This window comes from Electrophorus electricus, chromosome 25, assembly GCF_041902795.1.
Source record: "Electrophorus electricus isolate QZ-2024a chromosome 25, ASM4190279v1, whole genome shotgun sequence".
In the NCBI taxonomy this organism is placed as follows: Eukaryota; Metazoa; Chordata; class Actinopteri; order Gymnotiformes; family Gymnotidae; genus Electrophorus; species Electrophorus electricus.
The window spans coordinates 11,167,501-11,192,500 of record NC_137521.1 but is presented as its reverse complement, the minus strand read 5'-3'; the positions used below and the strand labels follow the sequence as shown (position 1 = coordinate 11,192,500).

Genomic DNA, 25,000 nt, shown 5'->3' with positions numbered 1-25,000 from the left:
ATTGTGTTGCAATGTGTCTCCTCCAGCAGCAGTCAAGAAAACTCCCAGAATTCTGCTGCGGCCAAGTACTGAGGATGAGGAGCTGTATGGGTGAGTGCGCTCACATGTGCACACACGCACACCTCCACAAGGCTGTGCAGGACCAAGCAGTTTGTCTCTCTGCTCCTTCTGGGAGGCGGGGTTCACACCTCTGCAGAACACCCTTCTCTGCATCATTCTACTATGTCACTTTCCAGTCAAAACTACAGGGCGCAAAAATGTAGTGAAAAATATGAAACTGCCGGTTTTGCCATTTTGCGTATGTAACTATCCCACTTGCAACTGTAAATATGAAAATTGCGTGTGCATTTGTCATAATACCGTGCTCAGTTTATCATAATCTCATGTTCAGTTTAGCATAATCTTATGATCAATATCATGATTTTTTCATTCTCAAATGTTTACTTCTAGATTTGATCATTGTCCTTGCGCAACAAGTACATTACCTCGGGCTGCTCTGTGATCAAGTTTTGACATGGGGTGGTTTTGACAGTTTGGGGGCCATCTTACGGTCGTGTCTGTCAGAGAATGCTCCTGGTTTTGTGACAGACCACAGACTACCAAAACATTCTTCTCCAGAAGATAGATGGTAGAAAAGGAGGATTGTAGACAGGCAAGTTAGGATTTAAATTTGGATTAATCTAACTTCTAATAATAATTTAATAGTCAGTCTTAACACATTTTTATGAGGGTGCATTCACTGATTTCCACTGCCCATTGAACATCAAAAAAATGTCAATACAAAGAATGAAAAATAAACACAAAAAAAGTGTCCACATGCTGTACAGGATTCCAGAAGATAGCACCAGTGTCAGGCATCACACACACGTTCAGAATACAGGCTCTAGTGTCAGGTTGGTAATGCTAGAATATAATATATGATATTAATGTTACGCAGTGTACCATTAGTTTAGGTAATAGCTAATATTATTGCTGAGTTTTATAATGTTTAAAGTCATAATAAAGTGCAAAATGGATCAGAGTAAATGTAAGGGAAGTTATATAATGTTGAGGCACATACTAGGGTGAAAAGGATACATTGTTCAATAGGTGTTAGATTTTTTTGTGTGTTAAACCATTAGTTCAGATAATGTATGATCACTTGAAAATGAAAAAAGCGTGATATTATTATAAAAGTGCACGCAGTTCTTTTGTCTGTGCTTGTGAGTGGGATATTTACACATGCCAAATGTAACAACTTTAGTTTTAGTTTTCACATTGTGTTGTTGCACCCCCTGGTTCTGACATTAAAGCAACCCCATATTCTTTCTCATGCTCTCCAGATCACACCACCAGCAGTGTCATGCATATTCATTAGGCAGAGAGAGAGAGAGGGAGTGTGAGTGAGAGAGTGTGTGTGTGTGTGTGTGTGTGTGTGTGTGTGTGTGTGTGTTATTTTTGTGCCTGCTTTGTCTCAGTGCCAGTGAGCTCTTTACCACATCAGGTTTCTACCCAGCTCAACTGAACTTCACATTCTAGCAGTTAATGAAGACCAGCTGAATGCAGCCAAGTTTTACTGACAACCGATGTTCTGACAGTGTTTAATGCAACCACAGTGTTTAATGCAACCCCCCCTAATGGTGTTTTACTGACAACCGATGATCTGACAGTGTTTAATGCAACCACAGTGTTTAATGCAAGCGCCCCTAATGGTGTTTTACTGACAACCGATGATCTGACAGTGTTTAATGCAACCACAGTGTTTAATGCAAGCGCCCTGGACGCTGCGTTACTGACATTATTGGGGCACATCTGACAGAGTTGAACGCAGCGTCTCTGAAAGCTGTGCATTTTTATAGAGAAAGCTCAAACGAATTAGCATGTCCCTGTAAAAGAAGAAATAAACAAGCTAATCAATGTAGATATTTTTCTTTCTAAATATACGTTTGTTAGCATTTCGCTTGGTGCATAGTAGGGTAGTGGGTAGTTAAGTGTCACAGTGAAGTGTGGGGTTTGATACCTACCTGATATGAACTAATTCTCTTCCATCTCTCTCTCTCTCTCTCTCTCTCTCTCTCTCTCTCTCTCTCTCTCTCTCACCCTCAGGCCAAACACCATGATGGTTAGCTTTCAGAAGGGCGAGAGTGTTGGTCTGCGTCTGGCCGGCGGCAACGACGTGGGCATCTTCATCGCGGGCGTTCAGGAGGGCAGCCCAGCTGAAGAGGAGGGCCTGCGTGTGGGTGACCAGATCCTGAAGGTACATATGTGGAGTAAAGTCCTGCGAGTCTTGGAGCACTAGCCTCTGCTGAAAACTACTCAAATGTTGCACGCAGACTCCACACATCCTTTTGTGTTTGTTATTTGCATTTTTTTGCATGCATGTGTATGTGTGTGTGTGTGTGTGTGTGTGTGTGTGTGTGCATATATCTGATTGTGTGCATGTGCGTGCATGTGTGTGTATATGGCGGCATGTGTGGTGTGTGTGTGTGTGTGTATGTATGTATACGTGTGTGTATGTGTGTGCGTTCCATAAAGGTGAATAAGGTTGCGTTTGGCTCCTGCAGGTGAATAATGTGGACTTTAGGAACATTGTGCGTGAGGAGGCTGTAATGTTTCTACTGGAGCTTCCCAGAGGAGAGAACATCACCATACTAGCCCAGAGTAAAGCAGAGGGTAAGTCCACACACACACACACAGCTTGCCAGGGTAGAGATCAACAACATACTAGTCCCTCCATCCCATCATGTGTATGCCCCCCCCCCCCCCACACACACACACAGCTTACACATGCATATATTCACTAACCTCTCTTCTACTCACATCTCTAGCACTGACCTACTCTAGCACATAAAACTGACATACACATTTGGTCCTGTGTGTCTGTGTTATGTGTGTGTTTGGATACACACCAGCTGTACAGTTTGCATGTTAAGTGAGCCGTTCACGGCATATGTGTGTGGTCTGTGTGTGTGTGTGTGTGTGTGTGTGTGTGTGTGTTTACGGCTTGTGAAGCAGGAGACAGACGAGAGCAGACAGTAGACAGAGTGTTATGCAGTTAATCACTGGTGTTGTAACTTGAGACCTGCACGGTTCACCAGTCACCTGTATGCTATGTGGACATTTATACTGCGTTTACCAAGGAGATCACACTGTGGGAACATGATCACTGACATGTGAATGTGGAGGTTCTCACCTTCTTTTCATGGTCTTTGTTTCTCTGTTTTACACACTTACACACTGCACAGATAAATCACAGACACACACACACACACACACACACACACACACTCTTATGCATCACACTCACCACACAAAAAAACCACACCCACACAGATATACTGCACAGACACACCACAAGCAAACAAACACATGCAAACACACACACACGCACACACACACAAACACACACAGCTCCTCCTACACATATCACACATATCACACCATGCTCAAACACACATACACTGAATGGCCACTTTAATAGAGACACCCATCTAGTGTTGCGTTGGATATCCTTTGGCCTTCAGAACTACAGTAATTCATCGTGGCAGTAATTAATCGTGTGTGTGTGTAGAGATTCCACAAGGTGTTGAAATCGTTTTGCAGGACTCTTGGCCCATGCGGACAGGATCGCTTCTCGCAATTGCCACAAATTAGATGGAGGTACTGAGCTGTTCTGAACCTCGCCCCAGAGCGGCTCTACAGGATTAAGATCTGGGGACTGTGAAGGCCAGGGAAGCAAGAAAGCCTCACTGTCGTGTTCCTGGAACCAAACCATGACTTTAATGGCCTTCGTGGCAAGGGGCATTGTCCTGCTGAAAGTGTCCTTCTGCTATAGGGAGAACAGCTGGATAAACTCGGTCAGCCACAATGCTCAGGTATGCCTTACTGTCCGAACGTCCATCACCAGGTATCAGAGGACCCAGGGTGTGCCAGGAAAACATTCCGCACACCATCACTCCACCTCCACCAGCCTTAACCTTTGACCCCTGACAGGAAGGCCTCATCCATTCATGCTGCTTGTGCCAGATTCGAACCCTCCCGTCAACACGGCGCGACAGAAATCTGGATTGATCTGACCAGACGATTTTTTTCCACTGCTCAGCAATCGAGTTTTTGTGCGTTTTTGGCACCACAGTCTTGCCTTTCTGTTTCCCTGAGAGAGCAACGGCTGGAACTGGCTGTCTGCTGTTATAAGCCCATCCATGCTAAGGGACCGCGCCTTATGCATTCAGACACGTTACCTGGAGCTCCAGCGTTGTATCTGGTTGTAATTTGCTTGATCGCGCCACGCCCGTTCGTCAGAGCGATTCTTGACATTTATCCTCTTCCGTCCATGAGATGTTTATATGCACAAGAGACCCATTCTGGCTCCAGCTGATCTAGCACCGATGACTGCTGGATTTTCTCATTCCAATGTGGATTCACACTGAACCTGATCCACTGCACTCTGAGATCACATGATTAATTTCCATACAGGGATTTTCCAATCATGAAAGAGCAGGTGTCTCTTATAAAGTGGCCACACACACACACACACACACACACACACACACACACACACACACCCACACACAGATATTTTGTAAGACTAGGGATGTACCAGCTTGTTGCCAATCAGCACAGATCAGTTTGAACCAGTTTTAGCTCTGCCTTTTGAAGTGCGTGTGTGCGCGTGTGCGTCTGTGCGTGCGTGCGTGTGTGTGTGTGTGTATGTGTGTGCGTGCATGCATGTTTGGTCGCTAAAGCTAAAGAGCAGCTTACATGCCTCTGTGTGTCCCAGTTTATGAAAGCGTCCTGGCGTCCGGGCGAGGGGACTCCTTCTTCATCCGGACGCACTTCAGGTACGAGAAGGAGCAGCCCCAGTGTCTGGGCTTCTCCCGGGGCGACGTCTTCAAGGTGGTGGACACTCTGTACGACGGCAAGCTGGGCAACTGGCTGGCCATCCGTGTGGGCCAGGACCAGCAGCTCCTGGAAAAGGGCATCATTCCCAGTAAGAGCAGGTGAGCTAAGCCCTGCCCCTGGGTGAAGATGATGGATCAGCCCCTCCTAATGGTCACTGGAGGTCTGCAGCTCAGCTGTGTGAAACGGACCAGGAAAGATAGCAGCGCTGAAGATGTGGGCACAGGCCCCCCTGCGTGATGCAGTGTTCTGGTTCTGGTTCAGTAACTGACTCTGGGAAGTACAGGAGCTCCGTGCACTTTAACCAGCAAACTGACGGCCTGGAATCTGGTCTCAGACTCAGGGACCCACTGTTAGCTCAGTGTGGGTTTTCTGTTCACAGAATCGGGCCGCTATGTTTAACTTGCCTCCTTTTTTCTCTCACTGTCTCCTCATTGTCCCTTTTATCTGCCCGTGTGTGTGTGTGTGTGTGTGTGTGTGTGTGTGTGCGCGTGCGCAGGGCTGATCAGATGACTAACGTTCAGCACACTCACAAAGGGTCAGGCAGTGACAGAGCTGATTTTTGGAGGCTGCGCGGTCAGAGGGCGTCTAAGAAGAAGGACGTACGTAAAGGCCGGGACGACGTGAACACTGGCCTCTCCTCCACCCGCTTCCCCGCCTACGAACGGGTGGTGCTTAGAGAAGGTGGGCTCCTTGGGGAAGTGGGGCAGAGGGGTAAAGCGGGGAGGGGGGGGGGGGGGTTAGATGGAGTGGAGGCAGCCAGAAACAAGAGTAAGAACCTGCACTGCGGATGTGTGTGAGGGGCCCACGGGTCTCGGGAGAGTAATTAAACCCTGAGAGGTGCAGTGGTTTCACTGGCCAAGTGACATGAATATGTGGAGCATGAATAGTGGCCCCACAGTACAGTACAGGCCTCACTCACCGACGTATACATGTAGAAACTCCGCACATTTGTGAAGATCATGAGGTCTGTTCTTCAGATTTTTTGTCAGAGGAAGCACTGAATCTTCTTACACTGAGGTGACATCTAATGGGCTGGAATAGTGAGTGTATGAGGGCGGAGGAGGAGACTGTGTGTATGCTAGCAGTGACCGCCATGGTCTTTCCCAGGGGAAATGCTCCAGATGTTTTAGTGCTTCACAATGCTGCATTTACAGCAGAACCAAACTTAAATATGCACTAATATTAATAAAGGTCAGGGTTCGTTTGCTCGGAGGGCTAAATCCGTACACTCGGTCCCGTGTCCGAAACGCGCGACGGCCGCCGCCACGTGGCGCTGTGGTTCAGATTCTGGTGTGGTTCTGCTGGCGTTATAAGGCTCCTCTTGGTTCTTCGCGTCTCCTTCTGTACGCAGCGGGCTTCAGGAGGCCTGTGGCGCTGTTCGGACCCATCGCCGACGCCGCCTGCGAGAAGTTGGCCGCTGAGCTCCCGGACGAGTTCGTCGTCGCCAGTGAGTGCAGCCGTGCGGAGTCCAGACACGGAGCATCGAGGGCGTCGGCGACCTTCAGCCGTTGCGACGCCCCGCTGCTCGGAGTTCACGTACCCTTTTTATGCAAATGGCAGCCAGGAAGTTTTTTTTGTAACCTTTTAAGATCCGGTGTGTTGAAGGTTTTGCGGTCGGATAAGCTGTACGCTGTGTGCTCATCAGAAACGGAGCCCAAAGACGCAGGGTCGGAGAAGTCCTCCGGAGTGGTGAGGCTCAACACCATCAGGCAGATCATTGAGCAGGTAATGCACATGCACCACCTAGTTTACTCATACGGGGCATACACACACACATACGCTCACACCTGGAGTTATACATACACACACACACACACACACACACACACATGCTCACACCTGGAGTTATCCGTACACACACACATGCTCACACCTGGATTTATGCATGCGCGCACACACACACTCACACCTGGAGTTATGCATACACACACACACTCACACTTGGAGTTATCCATGCACGCATACACTAAGACCTGGAGTTATGCATGCACACACGCTCACACCTGGAGTTATGTATACACACACACACACTCACACCTGGAGTTATGCACACGGGTACCCTCAAAATAAACTACAGCTAAACAGGGTGAGGATAGTTGCCATGGTTGCAACCCAGCGCTTCTTCAAGCATCCGCTGATGTTAGTCATAATGCGGCCGAACGGACCGTGCATTTTGCTCCGTGTCCAGGACAAGCATGCGCTGCTGGATGTGACTCCCAAAGCCGTGGACACGCTGAACTACACGCAGTGGTATCCCATCGTCATCTTCTTCAACCCAGACAGCAAGCCCACCGTGAAGGCCATGCGACAGCGACTGGTTCCCAACTCCAACCGCAGCGCCCGCAAACTCTACGATCAGGCGCTCAAGCTCAAGAAGTCCTGCTCACACCTGTTCACAGGTCAGTCACACCCCTACCGCCTCAACGCGCCCTGTGGAACAGCCCTCAAAGATGAGACCCAGTTCTTTCCGTAACAAACTGTCTCAGGTGGAAAGGTAGGAAGATTTGTTTTCATTTTCAGCACCTGGGTTCTCCAGTGTGATCGTTCATATAATGGAGTGAATACATCAGTATGTTTAAAGCAATGTGTCACGTATGTAGTGCTGTAATGTTTCTTTGTAACAAATTAAGCAGTTAAACCTACAGTTTGCACATTTTATTTGTGTTAATGTACAATATTATACTTTATAGTTGTGTGTGTAATAATATGAAATATTATACATTATGTGTAATATTAACTGGATTTCCGCGGTACACAGCAGTGCTGATATTTCCTGCTCAGCAGATACCAGGATGATCCTCATTCATGTTCCACAAGTCAAAACCAATCAGACAGACATGCAGAAATAGACCAGTAGCTGAACCTGTGGAGGAACCGAATCCAAATGTCTTGATTCTCACACTCTCTCTCTCTCTGTCCCCGCCCCACACCCACACACACACACACACACACACACACACACACACACACACACACACACACACACTTCATCTCTCTGTGAATCATGCTCCCTGCACGTGTTGCTGTGCTAGCTGTCATCGATCTGAACGCCGCCAACGACGCGTGGTACGGCAGCGTGAAGGAGTGCGTCAGGCACCAGCAGACACAGTCCGTGTGGGTTTCGGAGGGGAAGGTAAGGACCACACGCCTTACTCCTGGTTTCACCCTTCACGGTTCCACCCTTCTCACTTTTTTTCTGTGCTCTTGACTGTTCATCTTTCTTTGGTGGTGCTCTACAGCCTTCTTTTTGTTTTTGTTTTTGTTTTTGTTTTCCACTCCTCTCTGTACACAAGATCCATCATGTGTCTCTTTTAGCTGGAAGGGACAGAAGGGGACCTTGAGCTCCACGACGACCACATGTCATATCTGTCAGCAATGAGCGCTGACTACCTGAGCATGGACAGCCGCGTGACCAGTGACTATGATGACACAGCGGACGAGGGCGGAGCTTATACTGATAACGAGCTCGATGAGCCACTGGAGCACCAGCGAGTGTCTGCAATCAGCAGATCCTCTGAGCCTGTCATGCCAGAGGAGGTCAGAAAACACACACACACACACACACACACACGTATGCAAACTCTCTCTCTCACAGCTACATCCACAGACACACACACACACACACACACACACACGTATGCAAACTCTCTCTCTCACAGCTACATCCACAGACACACACACACACACACACACACACACACACACCACCAACTCACTCACTGGCACTTTCACCAGTTCTTTCATACATTAGTACTAGGCTGTAGTCTGTGTTGCTCTCCACGGCTGCACACGACGTTATTATTTGGCATGCACCGGCATGCATCAGGCAACACATAAATGTTTTTCACAGTTCACTCTGAAAGACACACTGTACATCGAAAACAATCTATTCTGCCTCCTAGTGTTCAGAGATAGTGACTACAGCATTCCTAACTGATAAGCAATACAAATCACAAGACTCAGACTTCTTCTCAGGCCATCCTAGTAATCACAAATGGGATCGCGTGTATCTCGCCTTGTGCATTCGTGCTGTGTCTCTGAAGTCTGCTGACACCAGCGCTTATCCAGACCTCTGAGAAGTCCTGCTCCCTCTGGTCCTGCTCCCTCTGGTCCTGCTCCCTCTGGTCCTGCTCCCTCTGGCCCTGCTCCCTCTGGCCCTGCTCCCTCTGGCCCTGCTCCCTCTGGCCCTGTTCCCTCTGGCCCTGTTCCCTCTGGTCCTGCTCCCTCTGGTCCTGCTCCCTCTGGTCCTGCTCCCTCTGGTCCTGCTCCCTCTGGCCCTGCTCCCTCTGGCCCTGTTCCCTCTGGCCCTGTTCCCTCTGGCCCTGCTCCCTCTGGTCCTGCTCCCTCTGGTCCTGCTCCCTCTGGTCCTGCTCCCTCTGGCCCTGCTCCCTCTGGCCCTGCTCCCTCTGGCCCTGCTCCCTCTGGTCCTGCTCCCTCTGGTCCTGCTCCCTCTGGTCCTGCTCCCTCTGGCCCTGCTCCCTCTGGTCCTGTTCCCTCTGGCCCTGCTGCCTCTGGCCCTGCTCCCTCTGGTCCCTGCCTGCTCACAGATCCTCAGGAAGTCCAGTCAAGAGATCCGCCTTGCTCCGCGTGCCGCTGCAGCCAGCAGAGAAACGCCTGGCGACATCACTCCTCCCTTCATGTCCACCTTTCTCGCCGAACCCTCTAGGGTGAGTCCCCAGCCGCCGGTGCCCAAGTGCTGGGTGCCGTCTTCCCGGGAGAGTCCGAGTAGGTTGGCAGTTTTCAAAGGTCTTCATGGACTCAGCATGCTTTCTGTGTTGCATTGCATTTGTATTACATGTAGTTTTCAGGTCATATGCAGTTACAGAACAGGGCCTATTTTTAAATAAATTGAATATTTAAATATTTAAATATTAAATATGACCACAGAGCATCTGACATCCTGGTCTTTTGCTCCCCTTTAAAGGATGGTCTGATCTCGAGTGAGTATAGTGCCATCCACCCCCCCACCCACCCCCGCCGACCAGCCTAGTGGTATGCTCTGGTGTTCTGATGCCCCCTGCAGTCCTGTGATGTCATAGCATACTTCAAACACATCAACAGATTATCCTTGTTAAAGTAATCTGGGAATCTAGGAAGGGACTAATGCTCAGGACTGCCATGAGCAAAACTTTGTTCTTGCAATTATTATGACACTGAAACTGAGTCCAATAGTCGCCGTCCCCCTCTCTGTGCAGAATATGCTATGCTGTGACGATTTTACTGGATTTGTGTTTACCGAACTACGAAAACACACATTTTGAACCTTGACATCAGTTAAACAAACGTTAAACAAAACAGAAAGGCCCCCATGAACGGTGTAATCATTAATCCTTAGACTACAGGTCTGTTCTGCAGTGTTCTGGAAGTTTCCCCGGTATCTGTCAGTTAGAGTTGGCTCTTTCATGCCTGCTAACGTGGTAATGGAGGAAGTTGTTTTCACAGTCGATCAGTCTGTCAGTCAGTGGGTTGATGGGTGTCTGTCTGTCATGTGTATTCCTGGGCTGTTTAGATACTCACCTCATTCCCAACAGACTGCCATGTGTGGGCTGGGTGATGCGAGCTTGGCCTAAGTGCCAAGATCTCTCCTGGTTTTAACTCCCAGAGTGAACTGTGTCTCAGGTGAAAGTCAGCGAGGCGCTGATCCAGCACATCGACCCGCCCCGGGTCTACGAGCCCCACGCCAGCCATCCCACCAGCGACGAGCAGCTCCGCTCCCAGCATTCACCCGGCACCGCCGGAACGCCACTGCCCCCCACAGCCCTTAAGCCCCACTCCACACCTTGCGCCCCCAGAAGCCTGGTGGACAGCCCGCCCCTCAGGGAACGCGAGCCCCCAGACCTGAGTCCCGAGGACCCCTCCCAGAAGTCCTTCCTGGGCAAGGTGAGAGCGTTCGAGCAGATGGATCACATGGCCCGGGCACAGAGGATGTTGGAGCTGCAAGAAGCCCAGAATGCCAGGGTAACGACGACACGGGTGCATGTGCACGCACGCTTACACCTGTTGTGATCAAGCACTTTTTAAGATCGTGGCCTAGTAATATAATGTATTAATAAATATTATGTGACATATGAAGTGTGCATAAAAATATCTCCTGTCCTGCTAGCTGGAGATTGCCCAGAAGCACCCAGACATCTATGCTGCCCCTATAAAATCCCAGAAACTGGACCACAGCAGACCACAGCCTATTGGGTAAGAGCCTGTTTTGCCCCAGGGGTTAGAAATGCTTCTGTAACCCAGAAAAGACATCTGTTCGGGGCTCCTGCCACGCCTGCCTGATCCTGTGCCCGATTCAGCAACAGCAGTGGTGCTAGCGTTCCGCAACCTAAGCTAACTTCCCCCCGCGTGTCTGCGTGCAGGTCCAGCACGCGGCCCGAACCGCAGACGCCTCCCTCCAGGCCACTGTACCTGGAGAGCTGCCAGCCCTGCCCAGGCAAAGAGGACACCGGCGAGGAAGACTACCGGCGGTGGCTGGCGGAGCAGCGCAGCTACTACTCTGACACCCACAAATACCAGGACACAGAACTGTAGGGCCTCAGCTCACCACACTGTGCCCCATTCCGCCAGGGTTCTGGCCCGTGCCCTCAGCTGCTCATACGCAAAGCCTTTCTCCCCTCATTCCTCTCACGCCTTCTGTTCACTTCAAGGAAGTCAGACTTTCCATCCATATGGACATTCTCAATGTTTATCTAATTGTTTTCCTTAAAATCTTTCTGTCTCTCTCTCTCTCTCTCTCTCTCTCTCTCTCTCTCTCTCTCTCTCTATATATATATATATATATATATATATATATATATATATATATATAGATATATAGATATATAGATATAAAATATATATTTATGCCAGTTGATTTTTTTTCCTTCGTGTGGAAGGAGACTCTGATTCTTGCCTATGCAACTATTTCAATTTCTGTGAGGCAACTGAAATGCCTTGCCTGGACTCTCCGTTGCTCACCCGTAAGTCTGCCGTGTGTGTGTGGACCGTTGCTCACCCGTAAGTCTGCCGTGTGTGTGTGGACCGTTGCTCACCCGTAAGTCTGCTGTGTGTGTGGACCGTTGCTCACCCGTAAGTCTGCCGTGTGTGTGTGGACCGTTGCTCACCCGTAAGTCTGCCGTGTGTGTGTGGACCGTTGCTCACCCGTAAGTCTGCTGTGTGTGTGGACCGTTGCTCACCCGTAAGTCTGCCGTGTGTGTGTGGACCGTTGCTCACCCGTAAGTCTGCCGTGTGTGTGTGGACCGTTGCTCACCCGTAAGTCTGCTGTGTGTGTGGACCGTTGCTCACCCGTAAGTCTGCCGTGTGTGTGTGGACCGTTGCTCACCCGTAAGTCTGCCGTGTGTGTGTGGACCGTTGCTCACCCGTAAGTCTGCCGTGTGTGTGTGGACCGTTGCTCACCCGTAAGTCTGCCGTGTGTGTGTGGACCATTGCTCACCCGTAAGTCTGCTGTGTGTTTTGCAGACTAGCTCTTCGTTACTTGGGCCTGTATTGTTAGCCAGACGAAACAAAACATCACCAGAGAAGTCTGCAGCGGTCGCTCTTACGGAGCCAAACGTCTGTACTTTGGCCTTTTTCATTCCGTTGTTAAAGATTGACGCAAGTGTATGATTACATTATACAATACACTGGATTTTGTTCCAATGTTTTGAAGTGCCTTTTACTTTCTGACTATTCTGGAGGCTTGGGGACAGTCCCGCTCTCTGGACAGTAACGTTCTGCTGCTTACACGCTTCAGGGAGGAACAGGGAAGACACCAAAACCCTTAATACTGTAACACTGTTCACCTGCCACACATGCTCAGTGTTAGCAGCAGCGGCCGCCAGCAGGAAAGGAATTCTGTTAGGAGTTAAGATTCCCACAGCCTGGCTGAGGTATGGTGTGTGTGTGTGTGTGTGTGTGTGTGTGTGTGTATGTATGTATGTATGAGAGAGAGAGAGAGAGAGAGAGAGAGAGAGAGAGAGAGAGAGAGAGAGAGAGAGAGAGAGAGAGAGAGAGAGAGAGAGAGAGAGAGAGAGAGAGAGAGAGAGAGGGGGCGTGGTTGCATTGTGTTCTGACTGCTGTTGTCTCAGTTATACTTGTTATTCCATTCCCCACAGTATTTCTTATGTGCTTCATTGTACGTTGGTCTTTATAATCATGAATAATGGTTGGACGGTTTCCAGTTTGTGTTGGTGTGCGGTGAATGGGAGTGCTGACTGGATGTCACCATTCACGCGGACTATTGTTCAGTTTCTGTACAACACCAAATAAAGGCAACTACATTTAAATATAGCTGCTGTGACTTAGGCTCATTCTGAAACACATCAACATTTCTGACGAAAGCTGAATCATGTTTTAATCTCTTATTACATCTCTAAGCTTTATTTAAGAAGTCACTAAAGGTATCCAAATATCTGTTTTAACTATTTGAAACCAGGCTGATGCATTTAGTGGCCATTTAATTAGGAACACCTTCTCATTAACACAAATAGTCCACTTCACAAACACTGAGTCATGTGGCTATAATGCAGTACATATGCAGACGTGGCCTGTAGGTTTCCTTCCTGCTGGATCAGACATTACAACAGGTGAGATGTAAGCAGCAACATCTCAGGTGCAGGCGTGCCCATGGCACTTTGACCTGCTACACCCCCCACCAGAGGGTGGTGCGGCACAGAAACCCGCCAAAAAAAACAATTGCTGAGTGGCTGAAGAAAGTGGCCAGACTCATGTTAACACAAAAACAAAAAGTACTCGCATAACGGCTAACTGCCAACTAAACTGACAGGTGATGGTGGTCCCACAGTCATCCATGTGATGATCAGAAAAACATGGCCCGGTCTGGGGATATGCAGGTGGCAGCAGCTTATTATGATATGACGCTATGACATCATCAGGAGTCCACCTGTCAGGTGGCACCAATACAGGTTGCTGGCGTCTGTGGGCATGCGGGAAATGTTCTCGGTGCGCATAAAGCCCTAATGCCAACTGAACAGCCCTTGAACACTTCCGCAGTGCCATGATACCCAACCACTGGTGATGCCCACAGTTGGAACAGGACAACTTACCGTGTGAAAAAAGCAAAACAAGCATTGTCACAAACTGAATCCATGAAAATGACAGAGACTGAACTGTACATGCCTGTTGTGCCCAGCTAACAGATCTCCATGCAGTAGCATACCTCTGAGATGTACTGGAACAGGAAATTCACATCACAATTACATGGGCAAAATCATCTGCATCAACCACTGTATGTTCCTAAAGTGTATGGGCATCAATGTATGGGTGTATATTTAAGGTAACATCATTCAAACTGCATTTATTTTTCTTAAAAAAAAAAAAAAAAAAACTTACACAGGATACAGGATGTGTGCCTGACTAGCTACGCTGTATTTAGTCCACGTTAGACTCGGTTTGATTGATTTTGGTAATGTGGTCTGAAAGGTGAAAGGTTATTCTATCTTGGAACACGGCAATGGCGTTGGGCTCAGTGATCCCACTCCTCTCTAGTGCCGTATTGAAGCCGTTATCTCGGAACATTCCAGTCTGCAAAAGGTCCTCAGAAAATGTCCGCCGGCTTCCGTGGAAGGTTGTCTGAAATGACAGACACATAGCTGAACAATGGGACCGCAAGCTTGCGGTAAGAATTAAGACTGAAAAACATGCTTTTTTGTATGTTGAGAAGTGCTTTACTGGCATTTCGTGAACCGTAGGCTTTTGGCTGCCATATGTCTGGTTTGTTGTTCGATAGAGTGGGTGAACTTTCTTCCTGTAGAAGACGATGAGCGTTATGAAGGCAATTCTCTTGTGAGTGAGTGTCTCTAGAGGTCTGTGGACAATACTGACATAGTTGATTATCCTTGGTTAAATAACTGTTTAAAGACCTCCTGTAGTTGTATGCAAATTTTATACACGGCAAAAATAGTGTTCTAGACAAATCAGTGCACAGATTTTTAATAAACATACAAGCACCCATGTCAGGCCTGGCTGAACTGGTATATTACTACACTGCTTTGTCAGTGTGAGTCAATCTGAAAATACAATGCAAACTTTGTTTATTTATCAATGTACCTATCACATTATAAAGTTGGATAAGCCTTAATCAGAAATGTAGTATTTTACTGTTCAGGTCAGAGATCATAGATACTGGGCCAGTATGAATAGACATTTCTCAGATTTTAAAGTCACTTACATCCATTGCCACTGACTTTTACAGTAATGTAGAGCAATATTAGACAATATTAGATTTATATTTTTCAACTTGTGTGTCATGGCCATAATAATTAAATTGCACACTTAATCCACTAAAGAGCCTCTATCATGGAAAACTGAAGTACCCTTGCTTTATTAGAATAATTCTGAAGTAATATGTCAATATTATTAAAGTTCAAAACACACTTTATTCACGTCCCCAGTCCATACAGTTTATATCATAATCTAAACTGCAAAAACAGCCCATTTTGAAATCATTGTTTTTCTGAAGTCATGAGAACAAATTAATTTGCATAGCCTATTCAGCCCACTGACACTGCAGTTCTTGTTTCAGCTCTGGGTGCTTTTTGAGTGATGCACAATCAGAACTGTTTGGATCAGCTGTTTCTGTTACTGCACCTTTAAGACAAAAATAGGCTCTGTTCTGATTGGCTGTACTGTATTGTGCTTTATTCAAAAGACACTTAGAGCAGAAATACATCTTGCTATTGGAGGAACACTGACCCCCAGCAAAGCAGCTTTCGGGTTACATCCAGTTCAGAAGAATGAGCTAGAACCTTTCTTCCCCTGGCCACACCGATGTTCACAGAAATACAGAGCAGTGAGACAACAATCGGACAATGGTAACCGCAACCAGTACCTTTGAACGTTACCTGTGTGGAATAAAGTAATGAAATAGTAATGAGTAATGAATTAAATAGTAATGAATAGTAAAAAGAAACGCATTAAACGTAACCTATGAGGAGATGTCACAGCATTCGACAATAACAGCAAGAGTTACAATTCATCTGAGAAGAAATTGTGTGTTGGACGTATTAGATTTGGGTTTCAGTGCTGCCTAAATCAGGCTGCATTTTTCATATCTAATTTGATTACCCTCATTAACAAATGTCTTGATTACTCTCATTATCAAATGTGTTGATTACCCTCGTAACAAATGTTTTCATAATTTCTCTGTCCCCCATAGTTTTCGGTGGTGGTGTTCCAGTATAGGAGAGACTGGGGATGGTTGTATGGTTGTAACAGCATCACTTTTACCAATAAGGGATGACCTCAGAATTATGTGATCAGTATCATGTATGACAACTTCCTTCCTGACTCTGCATGTTTAATTGCAGGGCTGTGTGGAAAACTGTGCAGATTTCACAGTCAAAACACTGATTTTCAGGAAAGAAAACAAATTTTAGACCAAGTCTGTACTGCTGAAGTTGAAATAAGTTAACTTTAATATGTGTCTCTTTAAGAAATTACAAAACCTCAGTGGACCAGGTCCAAGACAGCTGCGTGTGGGATATTACAGAGGTCTAAAAGTATTCAGTGTGTGGAGGATATGTTGACTGCTTACAGATTTGTATTTTTGGACTTACTCCACATGAGTCAGGCCTACTAAGCATCTGACAGGTGCAGATTAGCGTGTTTAGACTTAAGTCTAGGAATTTTGTTTTTAGTGTATCAGTTCTTTCATATGTGTGTTGTGTTGCTATGCACAGGAAGGCGTGCCTGTGAATAAACTTTTCATTGTTTCTGTACACCTGTGTCAGGATCGTATGACAAAGTAACTATGTGATTGTATTTATCTACTACTACAAGATGTTGAAGTGATGGCATATGCACAACAAACTGATATAGATGCTATTTTTAAATCTTCGCTCTTGTTACAACTTACCCCAGTAGTGGGGCAGGTTCTAACAATGATTTGTGTAAACGTTTGAGAGCTCTAACAAATATTCTGTGAGTTATAGGTACCAAAACAAAAAGTGTTACAACCATCCGCGGTGTGTCTACTTGTATACTTAAAAAAACAGCCGTGCAAAGCAAAGAGGAGCTGGTTACTGCTGAACACTGAAGAGGGATGTCCCTGAGGCCAAATATAGGCGAAAGGTTTGCACTTATTTTACGTGTATTATTCATGAATTATATATTCATTTTTGAATTATTTATGAATAGGTCATGCATATTTATTACAACACTTAACTGCTGTTACTTAAAACCGTGCCTGATGGAAACATTATAAATACAGATTTGAATTTTTTTTTCTAGATTATTTATTACCTTTACTGAAGTCATAATTTAAATGACTACTTTTACTTCTACTTGAGTAGTAATTATTTTAAAGTAACAATTCTTTGTCCGAAGTATTGATTTGACTACACACGTCTGATGTGAACTTTATGGACTGCGGGAGTGCCCGGTGTTTCGAACCTCTAATTTCACCTCAAATTTCTTTATTTCAGTGAAGCAAACGCAATTAATGTTTTCATGATCTGAGACAATCTTATACGCCTCTTAGCAGTCACAACACACACACACACACACACGCACGCACGCACGCACGCACACACACAAACAAACAAACAAACAACGTAAATAAATGCTAAGTTACTTTAGCATGTACAAATATTAGAAGTGTTTTAGCTATCTAGTTATTTCTGAAGGAAGCCCGGTTTAACATCGAGTACATGCATTCTTTACATCACTAGAAAGGTCGGCCGGTCCAGACCCAAGCGGGCCCGTGGTTGGCGCAGCTCACCCGTAGCCCTTAAAGCAATCTGGATGGTTGAAACGTTTGGGGAGATTTCTGTCCACCCTGTAAACGTCGCCTGTTCTCATGTTCTGGACTCCCGTTTCCTCTCCGTCCATGCTGGTTAGCCCTGCATCCCAGACTGTTTTTTACTGGTTGCTAGCAACAGTGTAACCACGTGACGTCATACACTTTAAAAGAAGTCCTACCTATTAGGCATATAAGAATACAGCCTAGGATATGGGTTGTTACTGCACGGGACTTCCAGTACTGTGACTCAACTTTCTTTTGAAAATAATAGCTGTGTGCCAAATGTATACACATTTTGTTGTGTGCCGCGCGTGCTTATTCAATATACCATCATCAGATAATAAAAGCAAAACAATGCCGTACCGTACAAAACATTTATTGTCGTGCATGCATCGTAAGTCACACACATTTGACGCTTTTGTTTTGTCCCTCAGTAATTAACAAGTTACAATGGCTGTGTTTAACACACAAAGTTCAACACAAAAAGAAACGACACGCTCAGACCAAATCTAGGACGTGATAATTGCGGCAGCATGAAAAATCCAACATTCAAAACAAAAAATGCATATTTAACGCCTCTTTATACATTACACGACTATGTAGCGTAACAACGATATTCTTGGACGGAAAATGCTCTTCACTCCAAACGTGCTGCTGCGGCGTGTCGGTGGCGGGTGCGTGCGCGCCACGGTGCATTATTACTCACGGTACGAGTTTGAGGCCTAGCGCGTACCAAAAGTAATAATGCACCGTGAAGCGCGCCAGGGCCACGCTGACCGCGTCAAAGAGTAGAAACTTGGAAATCCTTTTTGCATGTGACACACGCAAACAGCATGTTTCAGTAGCAACGTGATGCACGAGAAGCCCTGCGTTGTATTATCACATAGGTAGAGCACGCGCCATCTGAGTCTGTAGCGTCAATGACAGTAAAATACGGGAAAACAATATACATGTCCAACAACAAAAAGCAACAGGAAGAATAATGCATGTTCTAAGAATTTTACACGGAAACCTGCAGTTAAAATGCAATGCAAAATTAATCTTATTCGTGCAATGTCTTTTACAACACTAAGTCCACAAATAACGAAATACTGCTAAAGTTAAAAAAATATTTGCAAAATGTTTACCTGCATATGCACACGTGCAAAGAAAAAAACAAAAAACCTCCGTTGATTCAAACACGTAGTTGGAAATCTTGCCATATGTTAATTATTGCCAAGTGATGGCGCTATTTTACAAGTTTAGCATTTTTTTCATTAAGCAAGCCAACACTAGCTGCCTGAATTATCACCACTGCTTTTTTAAGACAGCGTTTTCTTTCGAGGTTTTCTTTAATAACTAAATTTTTTTACTCATCTTTATCAATAATTATAATAATGTTCTCTGGTAGTCGCTTTTTTAATTTAGTTTTTTAGTGACGTAATGAAAAGTGGCGCTGATCAGAGCGGGTTTCCCGTTAGAGTTTGCGCACACAAATCTGAATGATAATTAAGAAAATGTAGTGATAGTTATAAAATAAGCTTGTCTAGGCCTTTCAGCATGTCGCAAGACACAATATGAATTCAAATGATAAAATGTGAGAAAAGAGCCATCAGTGATATACTCTACCTGTTATTATTTCCGAACCCGAGGCGGTTGATTACAGGAAAACAGTTAACCTGAAGAATCCTGCACAGCGTCTGATTTTGTTCCCATTCCAAGTGGATAGTGTTTTGTGCCCCTGGACGAACTAAAGAGAACTGAAATAGCTTTGTCGTTTAAGAGGTTTTTATTCTGTCTTCCTGTGGAAGTAGGGAATCGGACGGTCATTCCCAAACCGGAATTCCTGTGTGTGTTCGGGACTGATAAAACGGCTGTAAAGAACAGGCTCCATCCTGCTTAGAGTACCCACAAGCCTTTAACCGCAGAGCTGCGTATGTCCCTCTGTCCACTGCTATCACCGAGGGCCAAAAGCAAGTTATTTGAGCACGTTTTTGTAATGATTTTGCAGAGGTTCATACAGGACTCGTTGAAGTACTTATCACATATGGGAGCACCAGACGTTGCCTAGACTGTGGAAGATATTTTAGTCCTATAGTGACAGTATTGTAGAAAAGATTCTTCAAAACTTGTATATAATTGCTATTTGAAAATCCAAGCTTTAGACATCTAGAAATGGATTAAACATATAATTTACAATACATAAATAAATACTCCAGAATAAATATACTAGGCTAATCATTCTGGCCAAATATTGCTCAATATTTTAATATGGAATTCAGACATTAAACGTACTTATATTTAATATGTATTCTACTTTTGTGGAACTACTTCATTTCCTGGTCACCTACCATACTTGTGGATAAATTATACTAAATATTTAAAAACCTAAATAAATCCACACTTTATAAAGCTGTCTAAGACAATGATTTTCAGGACAGCCAAAAGATTTGTCACCTGTGCTATTTTTCACAACAATATATACTTAGCAGCCTACAACGACTATGCAAGAAACATGCCATTCTGGAATAACAGGGCAAGAAAGTTAAACTGAAGTCTACAGGACTACAGAAGGAGTGGGGGAAGCAGTTCAGCATTTCCTGTGTAACAGGAAGCAGGAAGTGCTGGTGGATGGAGATACAGGAGTCTGCACTGTCAGAACAATAAAAATCTCACCGGCTCAGGAAACGGATCTGCGTCAGTCCTGATTGACATATTAGAGAAAGGCCAACCAGTGCCAGGAGAATCAGTTTCTCCCAAAGATCGCCAAGTACAGCATTTCCCTTTCTTTCTTTTTAAAAATCATTTGTTTACCGATACATTATTTAATGAAAGATGCATTCTGTGATGTATACTTATCACAGAGAAGAAAAATTAGATGTGACCCCTAAAAATCCTTTGTAAGCGGGTGAAGCACTAAGCCCTGGCCCGACTCTGAGAGGACTGGCTGGGAGGATCTGGATGGCCCTGGAATACCTCTCAGGTCCAGGAAAAGAACTCCCCCACTCCAACAGAATGTGTACTGAGATAACTGCTGAAAATGAATTCCCCTGTTTACCAGATATTGCTTAAATAAATGCAGCGGACGTCTGAGAACTTCGGACCCCTCCCTGCAAAAAGCTGTAACCAAGAAGTTGCCTTGGGGTTTTGCACTGCTGGAGTGAGCGACCTTTATTAAAGTCATGCTTAAAAAGAAACATCTATGAACTGTTTGCCTTTCTTAAGGTAAACTCCTCACCCAATTATTTTGCTTTCTTTTGGAATTAAGTGGAAAATATCATCTTCATATAGAGGGGACGGAGATTCCTACACTTCCGCCTTGCATTTTGGGTCAAGCTCTGAGGAATCTGTCTGGGGAACCAAGCGCACGATCTCTCGGGACTTCCATCTTCTCGCCTCCAGACCAGCGGCAGCATGGACAAGCACAGTATATCCCCCCGTGATCTCCTGCTGGACCAATCATGGCTGTTTTGTCTTGTACCTGAGTGTCATGGCCACATCTCATACTTTATGGCCCGCCTGCCAACTGGGCGCCCAGCGATGAATATTCCTGCTTGAAGGGCCACGTCCAGCAGACCTGAAGATTTACATTACTTCTGCTTTTCATAATTTCACTCAACAATTGTCAATATTTACTGATGACTGAAATCTCTCTGTCTGTGTACACACCAACTACTTAGTGGTTAGTTGTACTAATAGCATTTAAATGAACCAAACCAGCTCAGTGGAACAGAGTAGTTATAAATACAGAGACAGAGCTCGAACCCAATGAAAGGAATGATCCCCATCAAAAGAATGACCCACTCTTACATAGGAAATTAATTCTGGGAAAACCAGGGGATGGGCAGCAGCTGTGGGGGTTTTGGGGCATGTGTGTGTGTGGGGGGGATGGGGGTGGTCTGGTAGTCTTGTGATATTCGGGTGCGGTTGCAAAACATATCTTTTAAAAAAGGAACAAAGCTCTTCAGACTTGATGGACTTGTTTTGAATTCTTTAGCTTCTAAGAGGCGTTGCATTCCATAGCTTGAAAATAAAAGTCCAGAACAAACAGAGGAAGTGATGTAAGGAGTTCTCCTCTTTATCAGGCCTTCCCAGCGTGCACCTGCTGAACTAATTACACCCCTCCCGGGTGCCTCCAGGCCCAGCGTGCAGGGACCCTGGAGGCAGGACACCGGTCATCTGCATGCCTGTGCCGTCTCTCTCTCTCACACACACACACACTGGGCAGAACTGCAGCTGCCAATTCTTTAAATCAACCAAGCATACGTTTAGAAAAGACGCTATGCATTACAGTTCTGAACGTTTCAAGGTCACACAGCAGTCCCTTCAGGAGCCGAGTGGTGGCTGGCAAGCGTTAAATCGGCAGCGAACCAACCAGTGCATCATGGCGTTGTTAACGCTCACACACTTCAGACGTCAGTGAGCGTTTTCTGTTTTTTAGAGTGCACAGAGCAGGGACTATAATGCAGTTACAAAATGTTGAGCTGTTGTCTTGGAAACGCCAGGCCCTGCCCTGAGCTACTCACACACTGCTGTAGTTTAACATTTGTCGCTTCTGTTAGGGCAGTCTTGAGCCATTAGTGTACCATTTTGAATTTGAAACTTGTAAACATTATAGAACAGGGTGTTGTAAAGGAGAATTAAGTGATTGTTTGTTTTTGTTATTATTATTATTATTATTATTATTATTTACACTTTTCTTTTGAAATAACGAAATTCCATGACTGTGCAAGTGAGATGTAAGGCTGTAAACGTGTCCTGCTAAACTGTGATCGGGGCAGTGTCCAGGTGTCCAGCTGTCCTCCTGAGAAGCTGTTGAAGTGGTGGGTGACCAGAATAAAACAGAATAACGTGCAGGAATCACACACACGCACAAGGACTGTGACCTTCATGGTCCTCCTTAATATCAACTATATGAGGAGGACAAAACCATACAAAATAAGTTTCAAATGTTAAAATGTTCATTAAACAGACAAAGAAGCCTTGAATAATGTGTGTAAACCTGTGATTTATACAGCATGTAATATTTTTCCTGGTGAATGAGGACTGAAGCACATGGCACTAGTCTGGGAAACTTGGATTGCACTTTGCTGCCATCTACTGGTGCACAAAAAAATCTTTAACCAGATACAATATATGCTATATAATACCAGCTCACACAAACACCTCCATCTGCATGTAACTGTTTTTAAAGGGCACTTTCATTGTGACACATATCGCAACATATTTCACAATGGTCTTTAATTTGTTAAATGTCCACATAAAAAGTTTATGCATTTTACAATGTTTCTGTTTTGAAAATTGAAGTATAACTAAGTTCTATTATTACCAGTAAACACAACTTGGAACCAACTGACTGTGGTCAGCACTGAAATCACAGAGCTTTGACACCTCGAGTGGCAGTCTGAAGTTTATGGGAAGGGGTCCAGGGAAATGGGACTTGGAAAGCATAACACACACGTGGAGAATACACACATGGCTCAGAACAGCAATACTCTTTCCTCAGGAATGGCGATAAACACCAATACTGTTAGTCAGAGCCCATTCAAACAGCAGCCCGAAACCTATTTGACATGAGGTAAATATCTGTGTTCAACATCAAACTGTAAACACTGTAAAACAAGGTCAAGCACTGAAAAAACTCAAAAGAAAATTTCAGATTATTAATAATAAAAGAACTTGAAGCAAGTGGCCATGCATAAGTGGCAGATCTAAAATCTCAAAAAACAAACAAACAAAAAAACCAGCAAAACTAAATAAAAAAATTTATATAATTTTAATAATAGTAAAAAGTAAACCACAGGCACAAACACAACTGAAGAAGCAAGCCGGGCCATCAGAGTTGAAGGCCTGGGCTTGCTGGAGGACGAGACCCCAGGGACTGGCGCACACACAACCACAGGGCAAGCATGCAAGCGTAGAAACACAGCGGCAGCCGCAAACACCACCGACACGTACTGCGCCCGCACGAGACGCGGCTACGTCCGCTACGTCCAGAGGACGGGAGGGACGCAGGGAAAAGGAGAGGATAGGAGCGGCGCAAAGAGATGGACCAGAGCCGAGAGAGAGTGAGCGTGGGAATGAGAGAAAAAAGCAGCTAGAGGTGGTGCCGCGTGAGGGAGCCGGGCCTACCCGTCTACCAGCCACGCGACGCCTCGGAGACCTCCTCCGCACGGAGGTTTTATTCTGTCTGATCAGACCTTTCCCCCACCCCCCACACAAACACGTCAATCCTTCCGCACCCATATAATGTTCATCAAAAAGAATAGTGACCAAAAGAAAGAAAGAAATAGAACTTTTTTTTAAGAAGGCTCTTTTGCAGGCCAGGCCGCAGCAGACGTGGAGAAGCGACCGCGTTACCATGACTACGTGCGCCTGCAGGGTGTAACTACGGGCTCTGTGGTCACAGCGAGCAGTTAGCGCACGAGGCTTAAAGGTCTGGGTCCGTACGAGAAGCAGCAGCAAATGTATGCTCAGAAAAACAAACAAACAAACAAACAAACAAACACAAACAAAACCAAGGCTCAGACAAACATTCCAAGTAGTTTGTTTTTGTTTTTTCGCCTCTTGCCGTAGATGATGGAGAGTGTGTGTTTAGAATGGAACTGCCCCACGGGGAGATTTACACAGCACCTCTGACTAGAGTTTAAAGATGTTTCACGCAAGGACGCTTGCCCTGTCTCGCCTGCGCCAGCCAAACGCTTTAGGGATCTGCAAAAAAACAAAAAACAACAACAAAAAAAAAAAAGCAAAGAAAAACAAAACAAAACAAACAAAAATCACAAAAAATGTTAGAAATGTGACATAAGAACGCTATCCTATGACATTCTGTCACAATCACCGTTTTCCCCGAGTAATTCTCACGCGCCGTTAATCGCTGGTGCGTGTGAGAGCGAGAGAGAGAGAGCGCGAGCGTGAGAGCGAGAGCGAACAGACACAGCAATGGATACACACAAGTCTGTCTGAACCAAACACAGCGAGAGTGAGAACACTAGTAATGACGTATGGATGTGGATACTTGCGGCCTTATCGGTCTACTATGCAGTTATGCACGATTCACAGCTACTGTCGTCTTATGACAAAAACCACAGACAAGATCCAGTAATACAATGGCAGCCGTCTGCGTATAAGAGCATGCCGGACAGCTGCAGTCACGTCACCGCTATTATTCAGAAAATCACAAAATGTGCTTTGCTCTGTGGCCCAAATCCCCACGAAAGCCCCCATTCCACGGGCATTTTTTTTTCTTTTTTTGCAGTTTACTGTGATTACCACGCCAGCCAAAGCGAAGAACCGCATGCACTGTTGTTTTAGCATCGTTTGCACATGCAACGTGGGAGACGTCTGAAGCCTTCTAACTACTTGAGCTGGACCGTCTGACGCCATCAGGAACCAGGGATCAGG

General features: G+C 45.6%; 3 protein-coding genes and 1 long non-coding RNA gene across 13 annotated transcripts in view; 2 read left to right on the top strand and 2 right to left on the bottom strand.

Annotated features, from left to right (window-relative positions):
• Nucleotides 1-13,146, top strand: part of tjp2b (tight junction protein 2b (zona occludens 2)) — a 48,938-nt gene extending 35,792 nt beyond the window's left edge. For 4 of the 9 annotated variants that reach the window (XM_081707305.1, XM_035521813.2, XM_035521815.2 and 1 more), the window contains exons 10-23: nucleotides 27-90; nucleotides 2,086-2,236; nucleotides 2,544-2,652; nucleotides 4,760-4,979; nucleotides 5,378-5,562; nucleotides 6,233-6,328; nucleotides 6,527-6,606; nucleotides 7,070-7,280; nucleotides 7,914-8,014; nucleotides 8,197-8,418; nucleotides 9,429-9,548; nucleotides 10,501-10,839; nucleotides 10,985-11,070; nucleotides 11,238-13,146. In XM_081707305.1, the coding sequence (XP_081563431.1) occupies nucleotides 27-90; nucleotides 2,086-2,236; nucleotides 2,544-2,652; nucleotides 4,760-4,979; nucleotides 5,378-5,562; nucleotides 6,233-6,328; nucleotides 6,527-6,606; nucleotides 7,070-7,280; nucleotides 7,914-8,014; nucleotides 8,197-8,418; nucleotides 9,429-9,548; nucleotides 10,501-10,839; nucleotides 10,985-11,070; nucleotides 11,238-11,409 (2,156 nt within the window). In that variant the 3' untranslated portion in view covers nucleotides 11,410-13,146. Of the gene's footprint in view, nucleotides 1-26; nucleotides 91-2,085; nucleotides 2,237-2,543; nucleotides 2,653-4,759; nucleotides 4,980-5,377; nucleotides 5,563-6,232; nucleotides 6,329-6,526; nucleotides 6,607-7,069; nucleotides 7,281-7,913; nucleotides 8,015-8,174; nucleotides 8,419-9,428; nucleotides 9,549-10,500; nucleotides 10,840-10,984; nucleotides 11,071-11,237 lie in introns of those variants that run through there. The other 5 variants (XM_081707302.1, XM_081707303.1, XM_081707304.1 and 2 more) reach the window with 5 other exon arrangements.
• Nucleotides 13,147-13,296: 150 nt separating this feature from the next.
• On the bottom strand, nucleotides 13,297-19,358 carry pierce1 (piercer of microtubule wall 1). The gene is made up of 4 exons (XM_081707314.1): nucleotides 19,226-19,358; nucleotides 17,597-18,526; nucleotides 14,548-14,695; nucleotides 13,297-14,448 (listed from the first exon to the last, which is right to left on the bottom strand). The coding sequence occupies exons 2-4, from the start codon at nucleotides 17,704-17,706 to the stop codon at nucleotides 14,248-14,250; spliced, it is 459 nt and encodes a 152-aa protein (XP_081563440.1). The 5' UTR covers nucleotides 17,707-18,526; nucleotides 19,226-19,358; the 3' UTR covers nucleotides 13,297-14,247.
• On the top strand, nucleotides 14,547-17,684 carry LOC118240690 (uncharacterized). The gene is made up of 3 exons (XR_014119830.1): nucleotides 14,547-15,689; nucleotides 16,034-16,947; nucleotides 17,547-17,684. It is a non-coding gene; the product is annotated as an uncharacterized LOC118240690 (long non-coding RNA).
• A 3,454-nt stretch (nucleotides 19,359-22,812) lies between the features above and the next one.
• The window catches only part of fnbp1a (formin binding protein 1a), a 22,010-nt gene continuing 19,822 nt past the window's right edge, over nucleotides 22,813-25,000 (bottom strand). Inside the window, exon 19 of one of the 2 annotated variants that reach the window (XM_035522108.2) lies at nucleotides 22,813-24,307. In XM_035522108.2, the coding sequence (XP_035378001.1) occupies nucleotides 24,300-24,307 (8 nt within the window). In that variant the 3' untranslated portion in view covers nucleotides 22,813-24,299. The other variant, XM_081707312.1, reaches the window with a different exon arrangement.